The sequence below is a fragment of the Amphibalanus amphitrite genome, unplaced genomic scaffold (genome assembly GCF_019059575.1).
Source record: "Amphibalanus amphitrite isolate SeventyFive unplaced genomic scaffold, NRLGWU_Aamphi_draft 000192F_arrow, whole genome shotgun sequence".
Taxonomy (NCBI): domain Eukaryota; kingdom Metazoa; phylum Arthropoda; class Thecostraca; order Balanomorpha; family Balanidae; genus Amphibalanus; species Amphibalanus amphitrite.
Window position 1 is genome coordinate 610798 of NW_024881687.1, and position 19727 is coordinate 630524.

A 19727-nucleotide genomic window follows, 5' to 3' on the forward strand; every position below is an offset into this window, starting at 1 on the left:
AGACTTCCAGCGCCATATAGCGGTGTTTCCATGCTGTCTTTTCTACTTTGGTCTATGTAATCAGCCATTACTACAGTTTGTACTGCATGGTCGCGCCTTCCTCAACAACCATCGCATTCATCCCGAAAGCCCGATAACATCGAAAACGTCAAAGGCAATCGTCGGATTCGAACCCATCACTTTCCGAAAGCGCATGACCACGACACCTTTCCTTTCAGAACGGTTAGGTAATAGGTAACTACTAACTGGCTCAGCACCAACGAGCGCTACTTCGCCTTATTCCAACACCTCATTCGTACCCATAAAGCGCTTCGTGCTAACAGAACGTGTATTTGAAAATAATGACAAGCGCAGAGAGCAGTCAAGGTATCGGTGAGAGCAAGCGCGCGTTTGCCTGTACCAGGTGCCGGGCGGCCGTCCCTGGTGTTACATTGGTGGCTCGCACGCCTCCAAACACCAGAGCGGCTGGGAGAGTACGGGACCAGCGGGCGCTCAGAGGACCCAAGAGGCTCAGAGCGTGGCCCGTCCCTACGGAACCTGAACCGAAGGATGGTCAACACCGCGGCACGCAACGATACCGGAGACGGAACACCGGTTCTGGGCAAACGAATGGAGAATTAGCAAGCGACTACAGATACTGAAAATCGAACGGCATGCCGAGAGCGATAGCTGAACGGCGACTACAGGAAGACTAGACCAAGCGCGTCACTACATCTCACACTAACCCTACCCGTCTAACCAGCAAACAGCCTTGTTTGTTCACATTTACGAAAATAGGTACGCAACATAAAGGTTCGCTTTTAAAGGCGCTGAATATCTATGCCGAAAGATAACATCTGCAAACTGCGCGTCATGCGTTTCATCAAAACACAGGAGCACAGGCGCTCCGTTTTCCACTTCCTCGAGTGCCGGTTTCCGACATTTGACCACTTCTATCACAATGTACTGAGCGAATGCAAACGCAAACAATGGTGATCGCTACACAGAATAAGCTTTCAACATACACAACACAATATCGAAAAACCATCAAGGCTATTTTGAAACGCCACGCCACCTTCTAAATAGTGCAGAGGAACCGCAAGCGCGTCCCAAAATAAACATTCCAAGGGCCGCCACCAAAATATGAAGGTCTGAATAACTATATTTTTCTTTACAATGAGCCGGGTCTTTAAAACGAATATTGTAAATCATTACGCCAAAGTGTCGTGGCGTTGACAACAAGATTTTGAAAGTAATAGCGCTTCATATAATAGCCAATGATCACTGTTGTTTTGTTTCCCGTTTGCTACCGCCGCTGCCAAAAATGGAGTCTTCACCGGTCGTTTGGGTAGAGGACCGTACTGCCGCTACTATCAGTAACAACGGGAAAGGAAACACCACAGTTGAACGAGAGACTGCGGTGTTTGGGTATCAAAGTGACAGCAGGATTCACAGAAGCAGCAATGAGCTCAGCCAATACTGTGGGTGGATGTCCAAAGAAATCCGTAACATCACAAGAAGAGAATGAAAATGGCCATACTGCGAGCAATAGACAAATCAGAAACCATCGATATACACAATGCCACAAAAGGGAGGATGAAAAAGTGCTCATTGAAAGACATACACAAAGACACGAAAAACAGAGGGTAGGGTGAAATGATGACATGGGAGCAACTAATACCAAAGAAGGGGATGGTGGCTATCGCGGACAAGAAAACTCTATAATGACGTCCAGAAACGCAGACAACTGAGGCAAGACGACCGTTTGGGCCGCCAATTCGGCAACAGACGTGATCTGGTCCTTTGGAAGCCCGCAATGGCTACCTCCGGTGCGAGCGCCGGCCCACTGTCCCAACTGAGAACGAGCGGGTCACCTGAGCGAGCACAACATCGCGCGAACGGACGGCGCCCTCCTAAATACGCGCCAATCGCCCACTGTTCCACCTGAGAACGAGCGAGCGAGCAGTCGGAGCTCCACACTACCCACTTTGAGTGAGCGTAAAGCCCTCCGATTGCACAGAAAATATCCCAGTTTAACCGCGATCGCCACGAGGGTCGGATTCGCTCAGCTACCGGCAAGACCTCTTCACAGCACTGCACTGCCCCATCACAAGGCGAGTGCCTGTAAAAACCGCACGCCAATAGAAACATCTGCTTCATTCCTTTTCCTGTGCCAAACAAACACGTGTAAAATCCTCTATCACACCTTCGAGACTGCCTTTCGGAAGGCTAGTCTCTCACGCGAGTTACGCGCAATAGGTATTCTTCATATCACTGCGCACTGCCTCATCTAAAGGCTAGCACACACTACACCGCGCCCACTGAGTGAGCGCTGCAGACAACGGCGACGCACCATGCGCCGGAGCTGTCCCATCTGAGGACTAGCACCGACCGGCAGTGTTGGGGGAGCGCGACGCCCGGACTTTGTACGGACACTGTCCCATCTGGGGACGAGCGTCTCGGGCAGGAACACCGAGACCCGCGCGAGCCCCGGGAGACGGCACTGTCCCATCTGAGGACTAGCACCGCTACACAGCTCATTGGCATCGCTCAAAGGCGCGAAGTACCGCGAGGCAACAGCCTACTCCACGAGGTTTAATCTTGAAGCCACCCGATATTTGTACGGGCACTGTCCCATCTGAGGACTAGCGCCGGCGGGCGGGGAAGAGAAGAGAGAAAGCAGGAGCCACCCGGCTTTGTACGGGCACTGTCCCAGCTTAGGACTAGCACCATGGGTGGAAACCATACACACCTCACAAACACGCGTGAGCGAACCATCAAAAGACATGGCACACTGTTGCCACTAGAGCAGCCCCCTCCAACGCCTCACACCCCGTAGTATCCCCTTCAAGTGGAGATGATCTCGGGTTTAGCCTCACACATACACCCCCTCCCTCCAAACGAAGAGCAAACCAGACCAAGCCAGCCCCTAAATACAACCGAATCTTGCGCGGAAAATCGCGCCTTTTTGTCGAGAGGCAGCAACTTCCACCCCACGCACACGTTTTGACATTTGTTCTGTTGAAAGCTGCGTGGAGCGTTGAACACAAGGGTAACACAATCACACCGATAATTCCTCCCGACATCCCGAGATTTCCTCAGCGGGTCTTCTTCGCCCGACCAATGATGTTTTGGAGCGATGCCTGGTCGGACGGAGTGTGGCGAGCCCTAAAAGAGGTCGGCCAGCGCCTGTGAGTTGTCGCATCCGGAGCTCTTCTGGTCCACGAGACCCTGGCGCTCGCAGGCCGCCGTTGATACGACGCAGGGCTGTGGAGGAACAAACGGCAGAGTGAGAATTAAATGCATCGCCAAGATCTGCTAACTAGAGAAAACATATTACATCAGGGCGTCGCGCAACATAAACTGCGCTTCAGAGCAAGCTTGAGCTCGCCTATCCTGCCGAGTGCATACGCGATAATTTGATAAAGCCTTCCGTGAAAGAACCCTTACCCCTCCTTGGCGGGTATCCTCCTTACCGTTTCACATAGCGTCATCTGACAGCAGTCTTCGATATCCCTGCGGGGCGGGGACGGGCGCGGGCGCAGCTGACGTCCCACGGCCACGAACCGCTTCTTGGGCTGCGACTGGGGCGGCGGACAGGCGGCGGAGCGGGCAGCAGCGCGCGCGGCGCGGCGCAGCCTGATTCCCAGCACGGCCAGCAGTGCCGCCTGCAGGGCGAGCAGGACCAGCAGGCCGCACACCAGCAGACGTAGCGCCGTGGAGGACATGCCCAGCGCTGGGTCACAGCCGGCGGCGGCGGCGGCGGCGGCGGCGCTGGGGAGAGAGCCGGACGTCAGAGGGCAGCAGGAACGACAGCACGAGTTGGCGCAAACTGAACGTCAAATACAGAACTGACATCAGGAGCCGGAGGGAGTGAGGCGGTCACCCCAACCAACTGTGGGACACATAAGTGTGATTGTGGAACTACCAGTAGTCGTTGCATCCAAACCAAAGCCCCTGTGCGATGTTCTATTATAGCGTCAATATGCTACGACGCACGGCAGCACACGCGTCCATATAAGCTTAACCAATAACCATCGAATCGACACCGTGTCAACCACAGAAACAGCGCATTTAAGTACGTGCCATTTTGGAGGCGACATATGCTAATGTCGTGACTGGCGTAGTATAGCGTGCATTGAACACAGTGCCCGGCTACCTCAATGCCCGATCAGACAGGCAAGGCAATGACTATAGACAGACAAGACGTAGGGGTGGGTGGTGAAGATAAGATAGCATTTTGTAAACAACGCTATGACAAGGGTCTCATTGCAGAGTACACAAAACGAACAAATAACGTATTCTAGTCAACACAGAGCTATGCCTATCTAGACGTATCGTTATTCGTTGACATTGATTGGCACTGCCTTCAAAAGGCGTGACCGTTGCCTGCACATTGCAACTAGCAAGTTTTGAGGGCTTATGCAATGGCCGAAGAAACGCGATGGGTAATCGAATACCGTTGCCTGCGGCTGTCTGCTGGGCGCATCAACATGCACGGACGACAACCCAAGTTGCATAACGGCAGAGATAATGGAAAGCCAGATCAGACAAGTCATGAAATGTGACATGACAAAGACAAACAATCAGCTCGGACTGTAATCACTTTGCATGACATGGCCGCATGCCATACCGCGGGTGGAATATAAATTAGGAATGTGCTTAATCGACAGGCTGGCGAGTGGCGACTGCAGCTTGTTTCGAGCACGACAAACAATGCCACGAAACACAGGGCCCAGCCCAGTTCAGCCAAAGCTGATTATGAAACTAACCAGTGACAACCACCGTTGGTAATTATTTCTACCAAGGACAATTCCGCAGTCTGCTACCCTGGATACAAGGATTGCTACACTGGCTTCCGCATACCATATTCCGATTATCCATGAAGGAACATCAGAGTTACGAGACATCTTATCCGGCATGCGATGAGCCGTCTGATAAGTCGCCCACCATCGGTGACCCGACCCAGGACAGACATCAGGGGTCGACTGTCCGCGCAGCCCCATCTGACCCAGCACACCGAGCCACCTCTGAAGTCTGCGGCCTTCGCGGCTGGCCGGCCGCCAACAGTGTCAGACCGGTGACAGCGCCGAGGGCGGATAGGGCGAGAGGTGACGGGGTCCACCAGTCACGTGCGTTATTTCTCAGCTGACTGCATTCACGGTCTCCATGGAATGTCCAACATCTGTCGTGGTGAGACGAAACGCCTTCCCACACAGCAGTTCACCACCACGGCCGAAGTTGCAGACAGAATACTACAGAACCCACACAGCGATGTGTGAATGAGCCACCCTCGCCCGCTCTTGCCAGGTGATTTGGGGCGGGTCCGGCGGGCCATCGACCGCCCCGAGTGGAAATAACCGGCCCGACTGTTGCATCAGAAACCGGGAACGGGTTGCCGGATCAAACGGACACTTAGGGCGACCGGTTTTGGGGTCGTGTTACGGAAGGATGACAATGGGCGTACAGGATTTCATTGTGAAGGAGACACCGGGGCAAAACTTTGACTGCGCAAAGTTGCTAAATGCGATATTTACATTGGGAGCTGTGTTTGTACGGTACGAGAAAATCGATAATAATAATGTGAAGACTGGTGTCCTGAAGCAGTACAGGAAGCTAGAACATGTTTTTCGCAGTCCCCTCCTCTCAAATCTCCATCCCCTCATTATCCCGCGCCCTGCTGGGGGGGGGGGTGTTTGAACACCCCCCCCCCTTGTGGTTTTTCGCGAATATCTCAAAAACGGCGGCGCGGAGCGCCGCCGTTTTTGGTACACCTTATCATACATCAATTCTACACATGTTGTGAAAATTTCAGACCAAGGTCATTCAAGGTCAGGTCACCAGGTCACTTGAAGTGACCTCACCTCATAAAAAGTTTCAATGTCTGTCATAGCTACACCGAGTGACCGATCGCTTTGAAACTTTCAGCGATTGCTAAGAGCAATAGCATGTACAAAATGTATATCTCAGAATTTTGATATCGATGACCTAAGGTCAGGTCAATTTTGCGACCTCCCCATTATAAGTCAATGGGAGAAAATTGAAATGCGCCTCTTTTGGACGAAAGACATTATAAACACTCCCAAACACCGAATTACAAGTGGTTTAGACACACTGAACATGAAAATAGTGTCCGTGACCCTTGTTTATGCCCTGGGGTCATCTTAGGTCACGAATGGTATCTAACAGTTTTTCGCAAATAACTTTTGATAGAGGCATGCTAAAGCGATGAAAACGCCTTAGATGTGTTCAGCTAGACGATACGGATCGACTGATGTGCAACATAACCCTTTCCGGTCAGGTCATGACCTTGACCTGAGGTCAAATTTTCAAGTTGACCTTTCAAGGTCAAGTTATAGTTCATTCGATGCGTCTTGACGAGAGGAACACGATGCTGGTAAAAGTAAGCTCGTACAAGGCTTGGGTCAAAAGTTATTGCAGAAAAAACTGTTTGCGAAAAAATCGGCTATTTTTGCAGTTTTTGCCCCCTGCAGGCAAAACCGTTGACGGTAGTTCAAATCTGAGAGAATTACTCAGAAAGGGCGTTAATAGGGCTATCGAATGCGCTTTTCCGCGGCGCTGTAGCTCTATTGGTTCCCGAGTTATGCGTTGGCTTCTTGGAAATTTTCGACATTCGACCTGGAAATCGGCGAAATTTTGCCTTCAATGACCTCTGGTGACCTGACCTTTGACCTGAGCAAAAAATTGACCGAAGTGATTTCGTCATTATTTTTTACGCTCTTTCGAACGCCGCCTTCCGCGTATCGCTACGTGGCCCAGGAGCCGAGTTACAAGGGGGGGTGTTCAAACCCCCCCCCCCCCCCAGCAGGGCGTGGAAATCCAGGACCCCCAGCTGGGCGCGGGTTATGATAAGCATGCGCTGCGCCGGCCTCCACTCAGTCACGCCCCTCCTCTCCCCACACCCCACGTCCCGGCGCGGCGCTGCCTCAGCACTCACCTGGCCTGATGCTGACACCGGTCCCCGCTGGCGCCGGGCGGGCAGGAGCAGAGCACTCTTCCTCCAACATCCCGATGACACGTCCCACCACCCAGGCAGTAGTTGTGGCATTGGTCCTGCTCACAACGATCCCCAGCAAACCCGGGCGGGCAGCGGCATGATCGGCCGCGCAGCTCGTCCCATCGACACCGTCCCACCACGCAGTAATCCTCACAGGAGTCAGCCGGCGCGCCAGACACAGCCGTGGCCGGCACCGCCGTCGGCACGATGGAGGTATAGCTGGCGCACTGTTCGTCCTCGCGCAGAACGAGTACAGCACTGGGCCGGCCGGGGAGGGGGGCCACCAGCTCGGCCGACCCGGCAACGCCCGCTCCGTCGGTGGTCAGAGGCAGGCGCCACACGCCGGCCGTGTCAGACCAGTAGAGACTGCCGGCCGCCAGCTGCAGACCGCTCGCCTGGGGGTGGCGGCCGCGGTACAGCGCGTGTCGAGCCGAGCCGTCCTCCGAGACACGCTCCACGTGCAGGCGGCCGTCGGCTCCCGAGTCGCTGAAGTAGACGGAGGTGGAGGAGGGGTCGGCAGCCACGCCGCCGGGCAGGTAGAGGTCCGAGTCGACCACGCGCGATCGTTGGGAGCCGTCCAGTCCGGAGCGCTCCACCGACTGGCGGCCGAACCTCCAGTTGGTCCAGAACAGCAGCCTGCAGGAGATGGGGAGCGCGTTAGAACTGTGGGCTGAACAGACGAGAGATGAGCTATTTGAACTGTGACTGAACAGACAAGGAGACGAGCAGTTATAACTGTGGGCTAAATAGACGGTGATGATGATGAATTGGGGTTTTTGAGCGACCGGACTACAGTGGTCATCAGCGCCCAGAATAGACGGTGAGACCAATCAAGACGACAGGTGAAATGAAAATAATTACATCATCCATCAGCGGGTTTTCAAGGGTAGGCCAATGAGCTGGGCGACAACGTCGAAATAATGAGGAACGGAAAATGACCAAGAATGTTGTCAGAATGCAGAAGAAGAGATGCCTCGCACGAAGCGGAGCAAAATGCAGGGTAAACGGGATGCCAGTCGAGCGGGAGTCTTACAACTAAACATCGCATTCAGTTCAAAGTTTGAATGTCAAACATTGAAACGCCTCGCGGGAGAAATACATGCACCACAACTGATAACGCCGTGTACTCTTAACCACATGAACCACACGGAAGACTCGGTCTCCAAAGACGGCACGGAAAACACAGCACACAAATCCACAGCCGTTCTGCTGCCTATCGCTGCCGGCCCGCAAACCGCAGACGCCTTCCACGTCCGGATATGGTTAATACCCTAAAGGCGGCCGCACACTAGGCCATTCGGCGGGCGGCATTCCGCAAAAGCGAACTTCTGTAGGCGGCATTACGCTTTCGTGGACGTCGAATCAGCTGCCGAAACGACAAAATTTCAGCGGACATCTGCCAGCGGTCGGCGCCAGTTCTGTAACTGCGGTCTGGCGCCAGCTTCGATTCCATGCGGATGAAGAACGAAGGCGGTTGGAAAACAACAAAATACGACAGAAAAGCACCTAGATCCTAGAACAAAGTTGGATATATTTTGTAAACCTGGGACAAACCGGAGTCTATTTTGGCAACGCAAGGTTTTGGCCGGATAATCCATAAGTTTTAGCGGTAATAATGCTCGGCCATTGCCATTGCATCACAAACAACGCTGGGAAACAGGATTACTGCGTACAAATATTATTGACCTCCACATGACTTATGGCGTATGCACTAACACATGTGACCTTCATGGATGAATTTGCCACATGGCACCGGCCACCGAGGTCTCCACCTGAGAGGCGAGTGACTCTGACAGCCCTTTCATCATACAGCACACGTGTCAGCGACAGCTGGGAACGGTGGCAGAAATTGGCCAGCCGAATCGCATCCACCCACCCGCTGCTTGCGCACAAGTGCAGATGTGATGCCTGATACGCTGTGGTAGTCGAATCTAAGCCGATTGACAAGCTTGAAGCGTTGGTGCACACATATTGGGGGAAAGGAAAGGATAAAATGATAAAAGGAATTGACGGTACGGGACAAATACAGACGTTTGTGATGAGTGAATGTTTCACGAGCACGAAAACTGTTGCAAAAAGTTTTCAAAACTAAGTTTGCATCTCCATCCGGTTGGAGTTATCGTATGCTTTCACTAGAGTGGCTAAAATACATAATGGGACTCTTTAGTGTCCTGCACAGAATCAGCTCACATGCTCAATAACAAATGCCAGGGAATTTATAAAGCAACTAGGCAGCCAAGACGACGGAGGGGTTTATCATTCCGTCAACACTGACGTAATAATAGCAATGTATTTCATAAATATGCAAGATATTACAACAAAAATTACCCGACGTTTCGTTTATTATAACTTTTTCAAGGGTAATGAAAAGACACACATTTATCTACGAGAACATGGGATGTGTAACAGCGCGGGCAGTACTACGGGGAAACGGGAAGGGGTCTAAAAACGAGGGTTCGCGAGCACAAGGGAGACATGCGCAATCATAGAGTTTCGAACGCCTTTGTTGTTCACGCAGAGGAAGAAGGGCATCTGCCTAACTGGACAGGGGCTACAAGTGTCGACAGGAATTTTTCCAAAGTTCAGCGAAAAGTTGTAGAGGCGGCATTTATCGCTACTGGTCAAACTTTGAATATTTCAAATGGATTTTTTAGGCTTGCTTCTGTGGCCGCATCTTTAGTCAGGAGAGATTATGATTTGTGAATTGTTTCTTTGTGACCTGTTTGCAGACAGGAAGTGTTACTACGAAGAATTGCCCGCGCTGTTACACATCCCAAGTTCTCGTAGATAAATGTGTGTCTTTTCATTACCCTTGAAAAAGTTATAATAAACGAAACGTCGGGTAATTTTTGTTGTAATATCTTGCATATTTATGAAATAATCGTCACATTACAAACTCAATAGCAATGTACCTAACGTTGACAAAGGTAGTTCAATTCTCAAACTATCGCTCTAGACAAATCCATTCGGCAGATTGCGTAAGTTTATCCTTTGCCAGACTGCTTATCGTTTCGAGAGCGTCTGATCCACGTGCCCGCAGTTCCACGCTGTTACAGCGGCAGGTCGGGTCAGCCCGGCCGTTGACTGACCCATTCCTCCTGCCACCGCTGACGGTAGCACCGGCTGGCGTGTCGCCGGCCGTGAGCTCGCCGCCGGGACCACCCACCGCCGCCGGCGGGGTCCGGTCCGGTCCGCACACCGCTCTCACACCGGCCGTCACGTGAGCCCGGCACTCACTGCCAGCGGCACCGTCTGATAACGCTCCATTAGCGCGGCCAGCCGGGGCGCGCGGAGAAAAAAGGCCAGCCAGGGACGCTGCTGAATAATGGAACATGGAACTAAAAATAGAAACATGTTTTCGTAATGGCATGCTAATTTTTAAACGTGACTCAGATACATCAAGAATCAAGATGTAGACATGTGTGTAACGAAGCAGTAGTAGTCCATATTTTCCTAATTTATATTCATACCTAATAAGAAGATGAATTATTCTCTCATCGATAAAAGATTCACTTCAGTGATAGAGAATAACGTTCATCTAATTGAAAACAGGTTGTACCGGTGACCGAAAATGAAGTTTTTACAAACAATAACAAAAACAGCCGCGAGCACCACATCAACCAAACAGTTCACCTCTGAGCGGCTTTCCATCTTCCGCCCCCAAGCCGCCGCAGGTTCCATCTCTAGCTTATCGATCATCGCTCGTAGCGGCGTCCGTTGCCTCAGAGCCGCCGTGCTCTTGACCCGGCCCACAAACACGACTCCCCAGTCAGCCAGACGAGCCCAAGTGAACGCACAGCGACCATTGCGTCAGCCACGCGCAACCACCGGCCGGGGCGGAACACACAGCCCAAGCCGGTCGGAGGTGCGCAGGGAACGGTATCGCACGAGCGTCAACAGCTAAGTGGTCGTGAGCAAATAACCAGACAGGTGTTTGGAGTGGTTTTGAGGCGGAGTCGCGCCTTGGCAAAGGTGTCGAAATACAAACTGTGGGCGAGCAACGGAACCGACGAGTTTTATCAAAAACCGGTTACATTGTCGTCACTAATGAGGACGACGGGGTGTGAACGACACTCGACCCTAATAACTACACGACAGTCGCCAATGGCATTCCAGAATAATAATTAACGAATTAGTGGAACCGATGGTCGCATTTCGTGATGAATGCTAAAGCTACCAGAGACAGACTGAATATCTTGCTCCCACCAATCGACAGGCCCAGCCCGGAAACCCACCCAAAGTCGCCGGTTGAAGCATCCACGCAACTATTGGGCACCCATAGTCGGCTGTTTACCACATAAATATCATTGACATAAAACACGAACGTAAGCAGACTTGGGATCCCCGGAGCCCTTAGAAGTGACCAAACACCTACCCGTGGGTCTCGTCGACGGCCAGCCCGCGCGGCCGATCGTCGGGCAGGAGGTGCAGCACCGACGCGGCTGCCGTGCGGCGCAGCACGTGCTCCAGCGGCACGTGCACGATGGTGCCGTTGGTGGCGTCGGCGGCGTAGACGGCTGAGTGGTCGGCGGAGACCACCATACCCTCGAGACGGCCAGGCGGCGCGCCTGGCGGGGACGGGAGAGTCGGTCAGAAGTCTGCTTGCTGACTGCTGAGTATTAGAAGAGCGTCAAAAGCAGGGTAACTTTGTAACCATAGGGTGTCGAGAGGATGACTGGAGCACAGGTCTCGCCACAAGATTGATATACGACATGTTACTTTAGAGCGGCATCTGAGAAGAGAATGGTCAATGCGGTAGCAGCGTCTTTCGATTACATGTTTTATATGCTGATGATGTAAAGTTTGCATGCAGCGAAAAAAAAAATCAGCGGGATATATGGATGTAAATCACAAACATGAAACAGCTTCGTGATCGACACATCCATAAACCCCAATTTAAAAACAGATAAGAACAGATTCATTCGAGGACCGAGACGCGCTCCACCGCTCACCGGCAAAGTTGACGGGCCGGGCGCGGGCGCCGTCGGACATCTGTAGCGTCCAGAGACGGTGCGAGCCGTCGGAGCCGTCACCACTGAGCAACAGCCGACCCGTGGCGGAGTCGTACGTCATGGCCGAGACATCGCTGATGTCGGAGGTGTCCAGTCGCAGCTCCCGGGACGAGCAGAGACTGATCACGCTCAGACGGCCCCCCTGAGCGATCACCAGGTCTGTGGGCGGGGGGAGGTCACGAACTGCACAATACCGCGTCTGGGGGAGGGTAAGGAGACAGGAGCACATACATGTCTACGCACAGCCAATAAACAGACAGACAGAAGTTCAACAGACCGACAGACCGAAGACACACATTGTTGGCCTCTAGCCTATTTGAGTATGGATGCGCCCGACCTGAAAAGTCAACAGCAAGCACGCATCTCCAGTCTTCATTCTCTGCCCAACGGTTACACACGCCAAGGTGAAAGCCAATTGCTGAATCAGATTGGAAATCTGAAGAGACACGTGACGCTTATTGAGGCTTTTAAGGTTCATGTGATTTATTGTCAATAGATAAACAAAACGACAGGGCATTTGTCAACAACGTCGTAAGCCGATATAAGAAAAAGCAAAAACACTGTGGTGAAACGCGACCCCGTTGTTGAGCGCATGGCTTGTCTCGTGTTAAATCGCTAACAAACTGTACCGAATGACCTCGGACTCATGACCCTGACAATGCCCGCCAGCTCTAGCTCCGCCCACGGGATGATCACGTGACGTGACGTCACCAGCACGCGCCGATGCTGCGTCAGGTGCGTCGGCAGTCTGGCTCGCCGCCCGTCGTCTGGGGCCCTGGATAGAGGCCAATTCTGGCTCTCGATATCTCCGACGAGATGGGGGCGGTGTCAGAACGGACCCATGGTCCCTGCAGGCGAGGAATGGTGCCAGGATGGGACGAGAAATTACGGCAGCAGATCTCACTGCAATAATACATATATATAGGAGGTGTATATAGCGATGCATATGTCACCTCCATTACGGTCGATCAAGTGCTAACAATAAGCATAGCCGTGAGTCCGATCAATATGACAGCCAGTTATCAACCCATACATTCGTCGTATACGTAACTAACAAGTCACAACACAAGCCGTATGCACGTTTGAAAATATTATGTAACAACTGATGTTCAAATATTTTTACACTTGACCAGAGAGCCTACACCACCTATACAACATCCCTTGCCGAACAATCACCATCCGAACTCCCACTTTGGGACAAATTTAACACCTTACGATCCATTCTGCAGTAAAAAAAAAAAAAAAAAATGCTATCGCCATGTGCCAGAGCTCCCAGAGCAGTCACTACCGCCGACCACCAGCTCCATGGAGACATGGTCGGTCACGAGGAGCCTTCTACATCTGCATGAGAACGGAGCAGCGAGGTCGGCTAACCATAAATCAATTCACCCGCCGAGCCACCCGAGACACCCCTACTGTGCAGCCCAACCGGCCGAGGGTTGATGCACTCACTGTCTACCAGCAGCTCGAGAGCCAGCGTTGCTTTGAAACAAAAACCAGAAGTTATTTACGAACGAGCAACTGAGAAGGCAGCGGACGGGTAACCGTTGTCACTAAGGTTTACGTGAGCCCCGAAGACATTGCTTGCAAAGTACAAACACATACACAAACAGGTTCATCGATATTTACGATGTTTGTCGAAGTCGGGAGCGTATGCACGTCGCGATGTCCTCAGTCTCTGTCGCTTTATCTAGGCAAGACGCGTCGTTTGATTTCTATCTAAGCTACGAGCCGCGACGGACGACGCGGCACTAACCGGCACGGCCCTGACAAAACCTCTCTGTCCCTACAGTTTGACAAACAAACACATAAACAACCAATGTCAAAGGCTTTACAAAAAGAAGGTTTAAGATTCTGGTGCCATCCCTAACGTTGGTACAGGCACGTAGGTAGGGGAGGCACTCTTAGCACGTCACCGCAAGTGCTCACTTCACTATTCAGCGCTCAGCGACTAACGCATGACAACAATAGTCTGAAAAAATGAAAACCTAACTTGGCCAAAATAAAGACAGAAAACTAGCCTCTCCATTCAAATACTATTGAATGAGCACTCTACTCTCTCTGTTATCGTTCTGACCGTCCGTTGAGTCTGGGATCAGGGTGGCAGACCCAGGGGCGGCTCGTCAAAATAAACCACCCCCCTCGGCGGCGGCGGCACAGGACAGCATGATGCAACGCTGGGCCAGCCGACACCGGCCGTTCGGAGGACGGCGCTGCCCACAGCTCAGCGGAACCATGACCGCAGGATCCGCCGCACGGCCGCAGGGGCCGATTGTATTACCGGGAGGGATGGGAGGGAGGGAGGCGGCCCCCTGCAACACCCAATGACCGCAGGGAGGAGTGGAACGGTCTGCTTCGAGAAACGGCTGCTAATTGCTACTCAGAGATGGTTAGCTCATCCGAGTCAGAGTTCTCGAAAGAATCAGGATGGGAATGCTATTGAGAGTAGAGCTTCTCGTGACCAGCATGACATTTTGCAAGGCGCTTAATTCTGATTTGGTGACTTAGGTTCTTGGCCCCAACACAATGTTGGACGATATGGATCAACGATGGACATCAAATTTAAGCCATTTCATTGGGGGGGAGGGGGGGGCTGAGCGATATTAAGTAGCAACTTTTCTTATTGCAAAAGCCAAAAGGTGCGACATAAAACGGGAAAACAAGGGCATCAAATCAATTAGAAGACGCACAATAGAATCCTCCGTAAGCTTGCTGAACACTTCAAATATAATATGACATCGCCTATTGCAATGTGTATCGCTACTGACTCAATGTCTTCCTCCGTAACAGAACAGCCGCAACGGCATTCGTGATCGAGAGCTACTTGGAACAGCGTCAGTCGGATCGCAAGGTGCACGAACTCACGTAACATTGCATCACATAACTAAAACAAACTGTTCAGACTAAGCTGGGCATTTGTTTTCATCACACGTTGTTCCGACTCCAGAGCCATTCACGGGAGGATCGGCGCGTAACCACAGACACTGACACAGACGTCCTTTGCGGACCCAGAGACCTCATGCAGGCCGCTATGGCTCAGGACGACACTCGAGGCGGCATTCTCCGACCGGTCGGTAGTCATGAAGAGTGTCCATTCTCTGCAAACGGTTACATAATAAACCAGGAGCTGGGTAAATCTTCTATTCTAAACAGGTGCGCGGCGGTCCGCAAGGCAGCCGCTTATATAACAATTGTTGCATAAATGGCCTCAGTGTTGTTGCCACTGCACAGTGTGGCCGAAGACCAGTTTAGCGCGAATTTAATCCCAGCGCCGCTCGGATCCACTGAAAATGGTTCTCTGGTTCCAAAACTGACGTTTACCCCTCACCGGACCTATTGGTTTTCAAAATACCCCCCCTTCGCCGGCCGAAGGGGGGGGGGTACGACCCCCGTCGCTGTTTGGCCCTTGATGAAGCTAGAGCCTCGCGGAAAAAACGAGCGTGTGTGCCGTTACGAGACGCAGCAACTGGTATCCGATTTTAAGGTCTCAGGTTAACCTGTGACCTCTGAGTTCAGGTCAAGTGGCCCAAGGCACGGATTCGTTTTTTATTAATAACTTCGCGAAAAAATGCCGCAGAGTCCGCAATTTTGGCATCATCGTGTTCGCCTCGCTCAGGTGCGTCGAATGGTATACTTTTTGTTCGGCTGAAGTCAACTTAAGGTGTTGACCTCGGGTCAAGGTCAAGTTAGAGCCCCCCAGATCACGAAGTTGGTCGAAGGAGGTCATGTTGCATATCATTCGATTCGGCAGGTCTTCCTGAGTCCATTGGTGGCTTTCCCGACTCGCTAGCTCAATTTGATCAGGAGTTATTGACGAAAAACTCTTATTATCCTAGTGACGTCATAAATGACGTCACGTAAGGCCAATAATGCAAAAGTGAAGCATCGAACCTTGCAAGGAGTGCATGAAATCACGATTCCGTGTGCTTGAGATAGTTTATTAGGCTGGAGCCTGTTCGGCCGCGCCGCCCCCCACCTTGGTCAGGTCACGCCGGGCGGCCGACTAGACATGTTCAAAGCTGAATTGACGGCAAATAGGCAAAAAGTGGCAGCTGAAACTTGCTCGCTTATGTTCAGAAATGTGCGTAGAGTTCAGCCATGCCCTATTCGTCATATCCATTTTTATCCATTTTGACATTTTCCAACTTCTTTATGAAATACTATTGTGAGAACGATACACATGCAGGGCTCCTGTTCTAACTCATTAAACTCAGAAACCATTCATTGAAAAGCTACCATGATAGCAGAAACAGCTTCATCATGAATTGTGCTATCCGGTGATATGCTATTTTCTCATATATCTTCTCGAAGCTTCCGTAAAATTTACATTGAAAACTGGACATATTTCTCAGTACCATAGCCCGATTTCAGGAACCGGAGCGTGGGTCTACTTTCGGCAGGGATATAAGTCCTCAAATGATAAAGTGGCTTAAAAATAAGGTTCTATCCGATAACTTCGGACAATTTCCTACCCATTGATAGGTATAAATAACAGTTTATCGAAAGTCGGGTTTTTGATTAAATTCGCGCTAATCTGGTATTCGGCAAGACTGTGCACTGGTTGCATCATTTTCTCTAACATATGAAGTAACATATTAACCTCCATCATAAGCTCCTCGTTTATCGGTAACAGAGGATGGACCAGTAGACCGAGCCTGTACAATTTTACTCTGGCCCAGGGTGACCGAGTCTCCAAAAAATGATACGCCTCTGGCACTGAAAGAGGTGTGAATGCAGGCAGAATAGTAGTCATTTTTATAGTCATTTTTACACTGGTATCGTTATAAAATTTTGAACGGAAAAAGGCCCATTTACCCGCGCCTAGGTGCGGTTTCGAGCAAGCCTCAGCCAACTTCCGGCCATTTGTGTGTGGGTAAGGGGGAGGGGAAGGGTCACACCAATTACCTCACAACCTCAGAAAGCTAGAAAGACGCAAAACGCAATGAGCAGCGTTCCTATCAGTTATTTCAGAGGTATGATGTCATTTTACGCTCAGTTGAACAGCGAAGTCTCTAAAGGTAATAGGGGCAATTTTTCCGTAATATTTTCCCGATTTTGACAATGCTTCACAAGGCCGCGCATAACTTCTGAACCAAAAGAGCTACAACATCGCGGAAACGTGCATTCAATGGCTCTGTTAAAGCTCTCTCGCTGACATGTCCCCAATTTGATCTCAAGTCAACGGTTTGGCCCACTAAGTACTAAAGACGCTAAAATAGACGGTTTTTACCATACAGTTTTCCGAAATAACTTCGGCACCAATCACTTTACGATATTGGTCTTACTTCCATCGTGCTCCCCTCGTCCAGCCACGTCGAATTAACTATAATTTGACCGAAAAGCCCATTTGAAAAGTTGACCTAAGGTCAAGGCCAGGACTTGACCAAAAAGGTCATGGTTATATCAATCAATTTGTACTCTTGATCTCAACACCTCTCAGATGCTTTGCTCTACCATGTCTCAACCAAAAGTTTTTTCTTGAAAAACTGTTGGTGACCTTCTATGACCCAACATGACCTTTTACAGTGACTGCTGGCCATCAGCTGCATCCTGTTACCTGTACATTGCATGAGGGTAGAGTTGTCACATTTCTGACAATATCTTGATGTGTTTCTTCAATTAAGGAGGCATTTGTGATTTGTGCTTTTACACCCATTGCCTGATGTCAGTGAGGTCACAACTCTGACCTGGCACAGGTCACAGATTTGGAAATCTGAGATACACATATTGATATTTTTAGTAGGTACCTACTGATACCATCATGCAATATATCAATCATCAAGTTTCAAACTTCTAAGGTGATAAGCTGTATGAATGACAGGATCACAAATATTTTTAAAGTACCTAAAGCTACTTGACCTGGTGACCTGACCTTAGATGACCTGGGATATTTATTTTAGACATTATGCAAAATTGATGCATGATAAGCTATACCAAGTTTGTGTGATTTTCCTACAAACACAAAAACCTGGTGAATATGGCCAACACCCCATCCCCCAGCCTTGGCCTCACCAGGATAAAGATTAGGCAATGCATTTGAAAAGCAAAAATAAAAATCCAAACATTGTGGCTATCACTAAACAGGATTATTCTGGTACTCTCATGTCAATGTGTCTCCAAACCAAATCTGTGAATTGGCTTGGGTACTCTATATACAGGTCAAGGTATACTAATTGTGCTCATGAGTGAAGCTGCTGTGTTGGTTGAGATCTTTGTTTTCAAGCACATGAAATCATGGGTCAGGGTATTGGTATTGGTAGCTACCAAATCATGCTGGTGATGCAGGCCCAGGTTGCTGACGGGGCTAAGAGTAACACAACCAATGCAGATGGCTGGCTTGGTGAATGTAGTGTAACAGCATGGCTTTAAATGATTCTAGCAGAATAGTTCAGGCCCAGAACCACCTTCCACTTTGAACTGAGAAAGTTACTTGTACTGGATTCTGATTGGGGATTGGGGAACCCCATTGACTTACCTTCAAATCGTCCAACTTTGAAGAGAGAAAAAAGTACAAGTAATACAAGTCTATGCCATGTTCCAGTAGAAAACATGGCAAGAATTTGATGTATGGTCTTTACAATCCAAATCGTCGCCTGTCGGTCGCGTCGGTCCAAGATGACGCTGGACTCGGCTGATGAAGAGGCAAGATCAGACCGCAGGTCAAGGGTGGCAGGTTGAGACAGCCACCCCACGACAACACCTGACACCACCGTGCCACAACCTCACAAAATTGGAACCGGCAGAGAGTATTGACGTCCGAACCGATCCACTGCCAGAGAGAAAATGCCCCAGCCCCCAGGCCCATGTCGTCCCCCAGGGGGTGTCGAAGTCTAGTAGGAAAATCTGGCAAATTCCCTGCGTGACGTCACGTCGGGGATGACCGACGGCACCTTGCACTGAAAGATACGGTAGAACGGCTATTTTTGAAAAATGATTAAAAATACTTTTGTGCTGTTATGACGCATAAAACGCTTATCAGCATGTTCCTCATCATGTGATAAAGGCATATCCGTGGTCGAAAATAGCTGAGCCCCTCCCAATTTCCAACCACCGACCTCATAAGCAAAGGATGTAAGCGTAATCCTTAAGGGCGACTTTCCTATACATATCCGTACATATGCGTCCTTATGGAAATCGGTAGTGTGGCGATTGGCGACGCGCGCGACATCTGTGTGGCGACCAAGTGGCGACTGTGGCGACACCTGGTGGCTGCTTTTCTGCTGTATGTAGGCATTGGGGTTTTGCCAGATGTGGTTCCTACTGCTACACCACTATGTTGACCCAATACTAGAAAAGTTATTTTGCTAGTAAAAGGCAAGCAAATTGAAAGTTGATTTATAAAATTGCTTATAAATGATTACGAGATAATAATAAAGAAATTTTGATTGAATAATTATTTAAATAATCAACCGTGAAACTATATTCTGGTAGGTTTAGTAGAAATAAGTCCGTGCAACCTTGTATTTAGGGCCTTGTCGTCCCCTATCTCCGCGTGTGTCCACTAACACGAATGACGTCATGCATGTGGGCGGAGCTATGGGCGGAGCCTAACGCACGCGGCAGTCCAAGCCGCCATATTTGAATTTATATTTTAATAGAATCAAGGCCATCTATAGAAGGTACAGTCACTCTCCCGCCGACCAATCAGAGACAGATCCTGAGTGACGTCACCCCTGATGCTCGATAGGGGTACTCCATTCCTTTACAACGTAAAAATG

At 50.4% G+C, this 19727-nt stretch overlaps 1 protein-coding gene across 1 annotated transcript; it reads right to left on the reverse strand.

Annotated features, from left to right (window-relative positions):
* Nucleotides 1-314: 314 nt before the first annotated feature.
* On the reverse strand, nt 315-18846 carry LOC122384511 (protein cueball-like). The gene is made up of 6 exons (XM_043372022.1): nt 18485-18846; nt 11950-12168; nt 11373-11565; nt 6938-7633; nt 3456-3753; nt 315-3246 (listed from the first exon to the last, which is right to left on the reverse strand). The coding sequence occupies exons 1-6, from the start codon at nt 18558-18560 to the stop codon at nt 3148-3150; spliced, it is 1581 nt and encodes a 526-aa protein (XP_043227957.1). The 5' UTR covers nt 18561-18846; the 3' UTR covers nt 315-3147.
* Nucleotides 18847-19727: the final 881 nt, after the last annotated feature.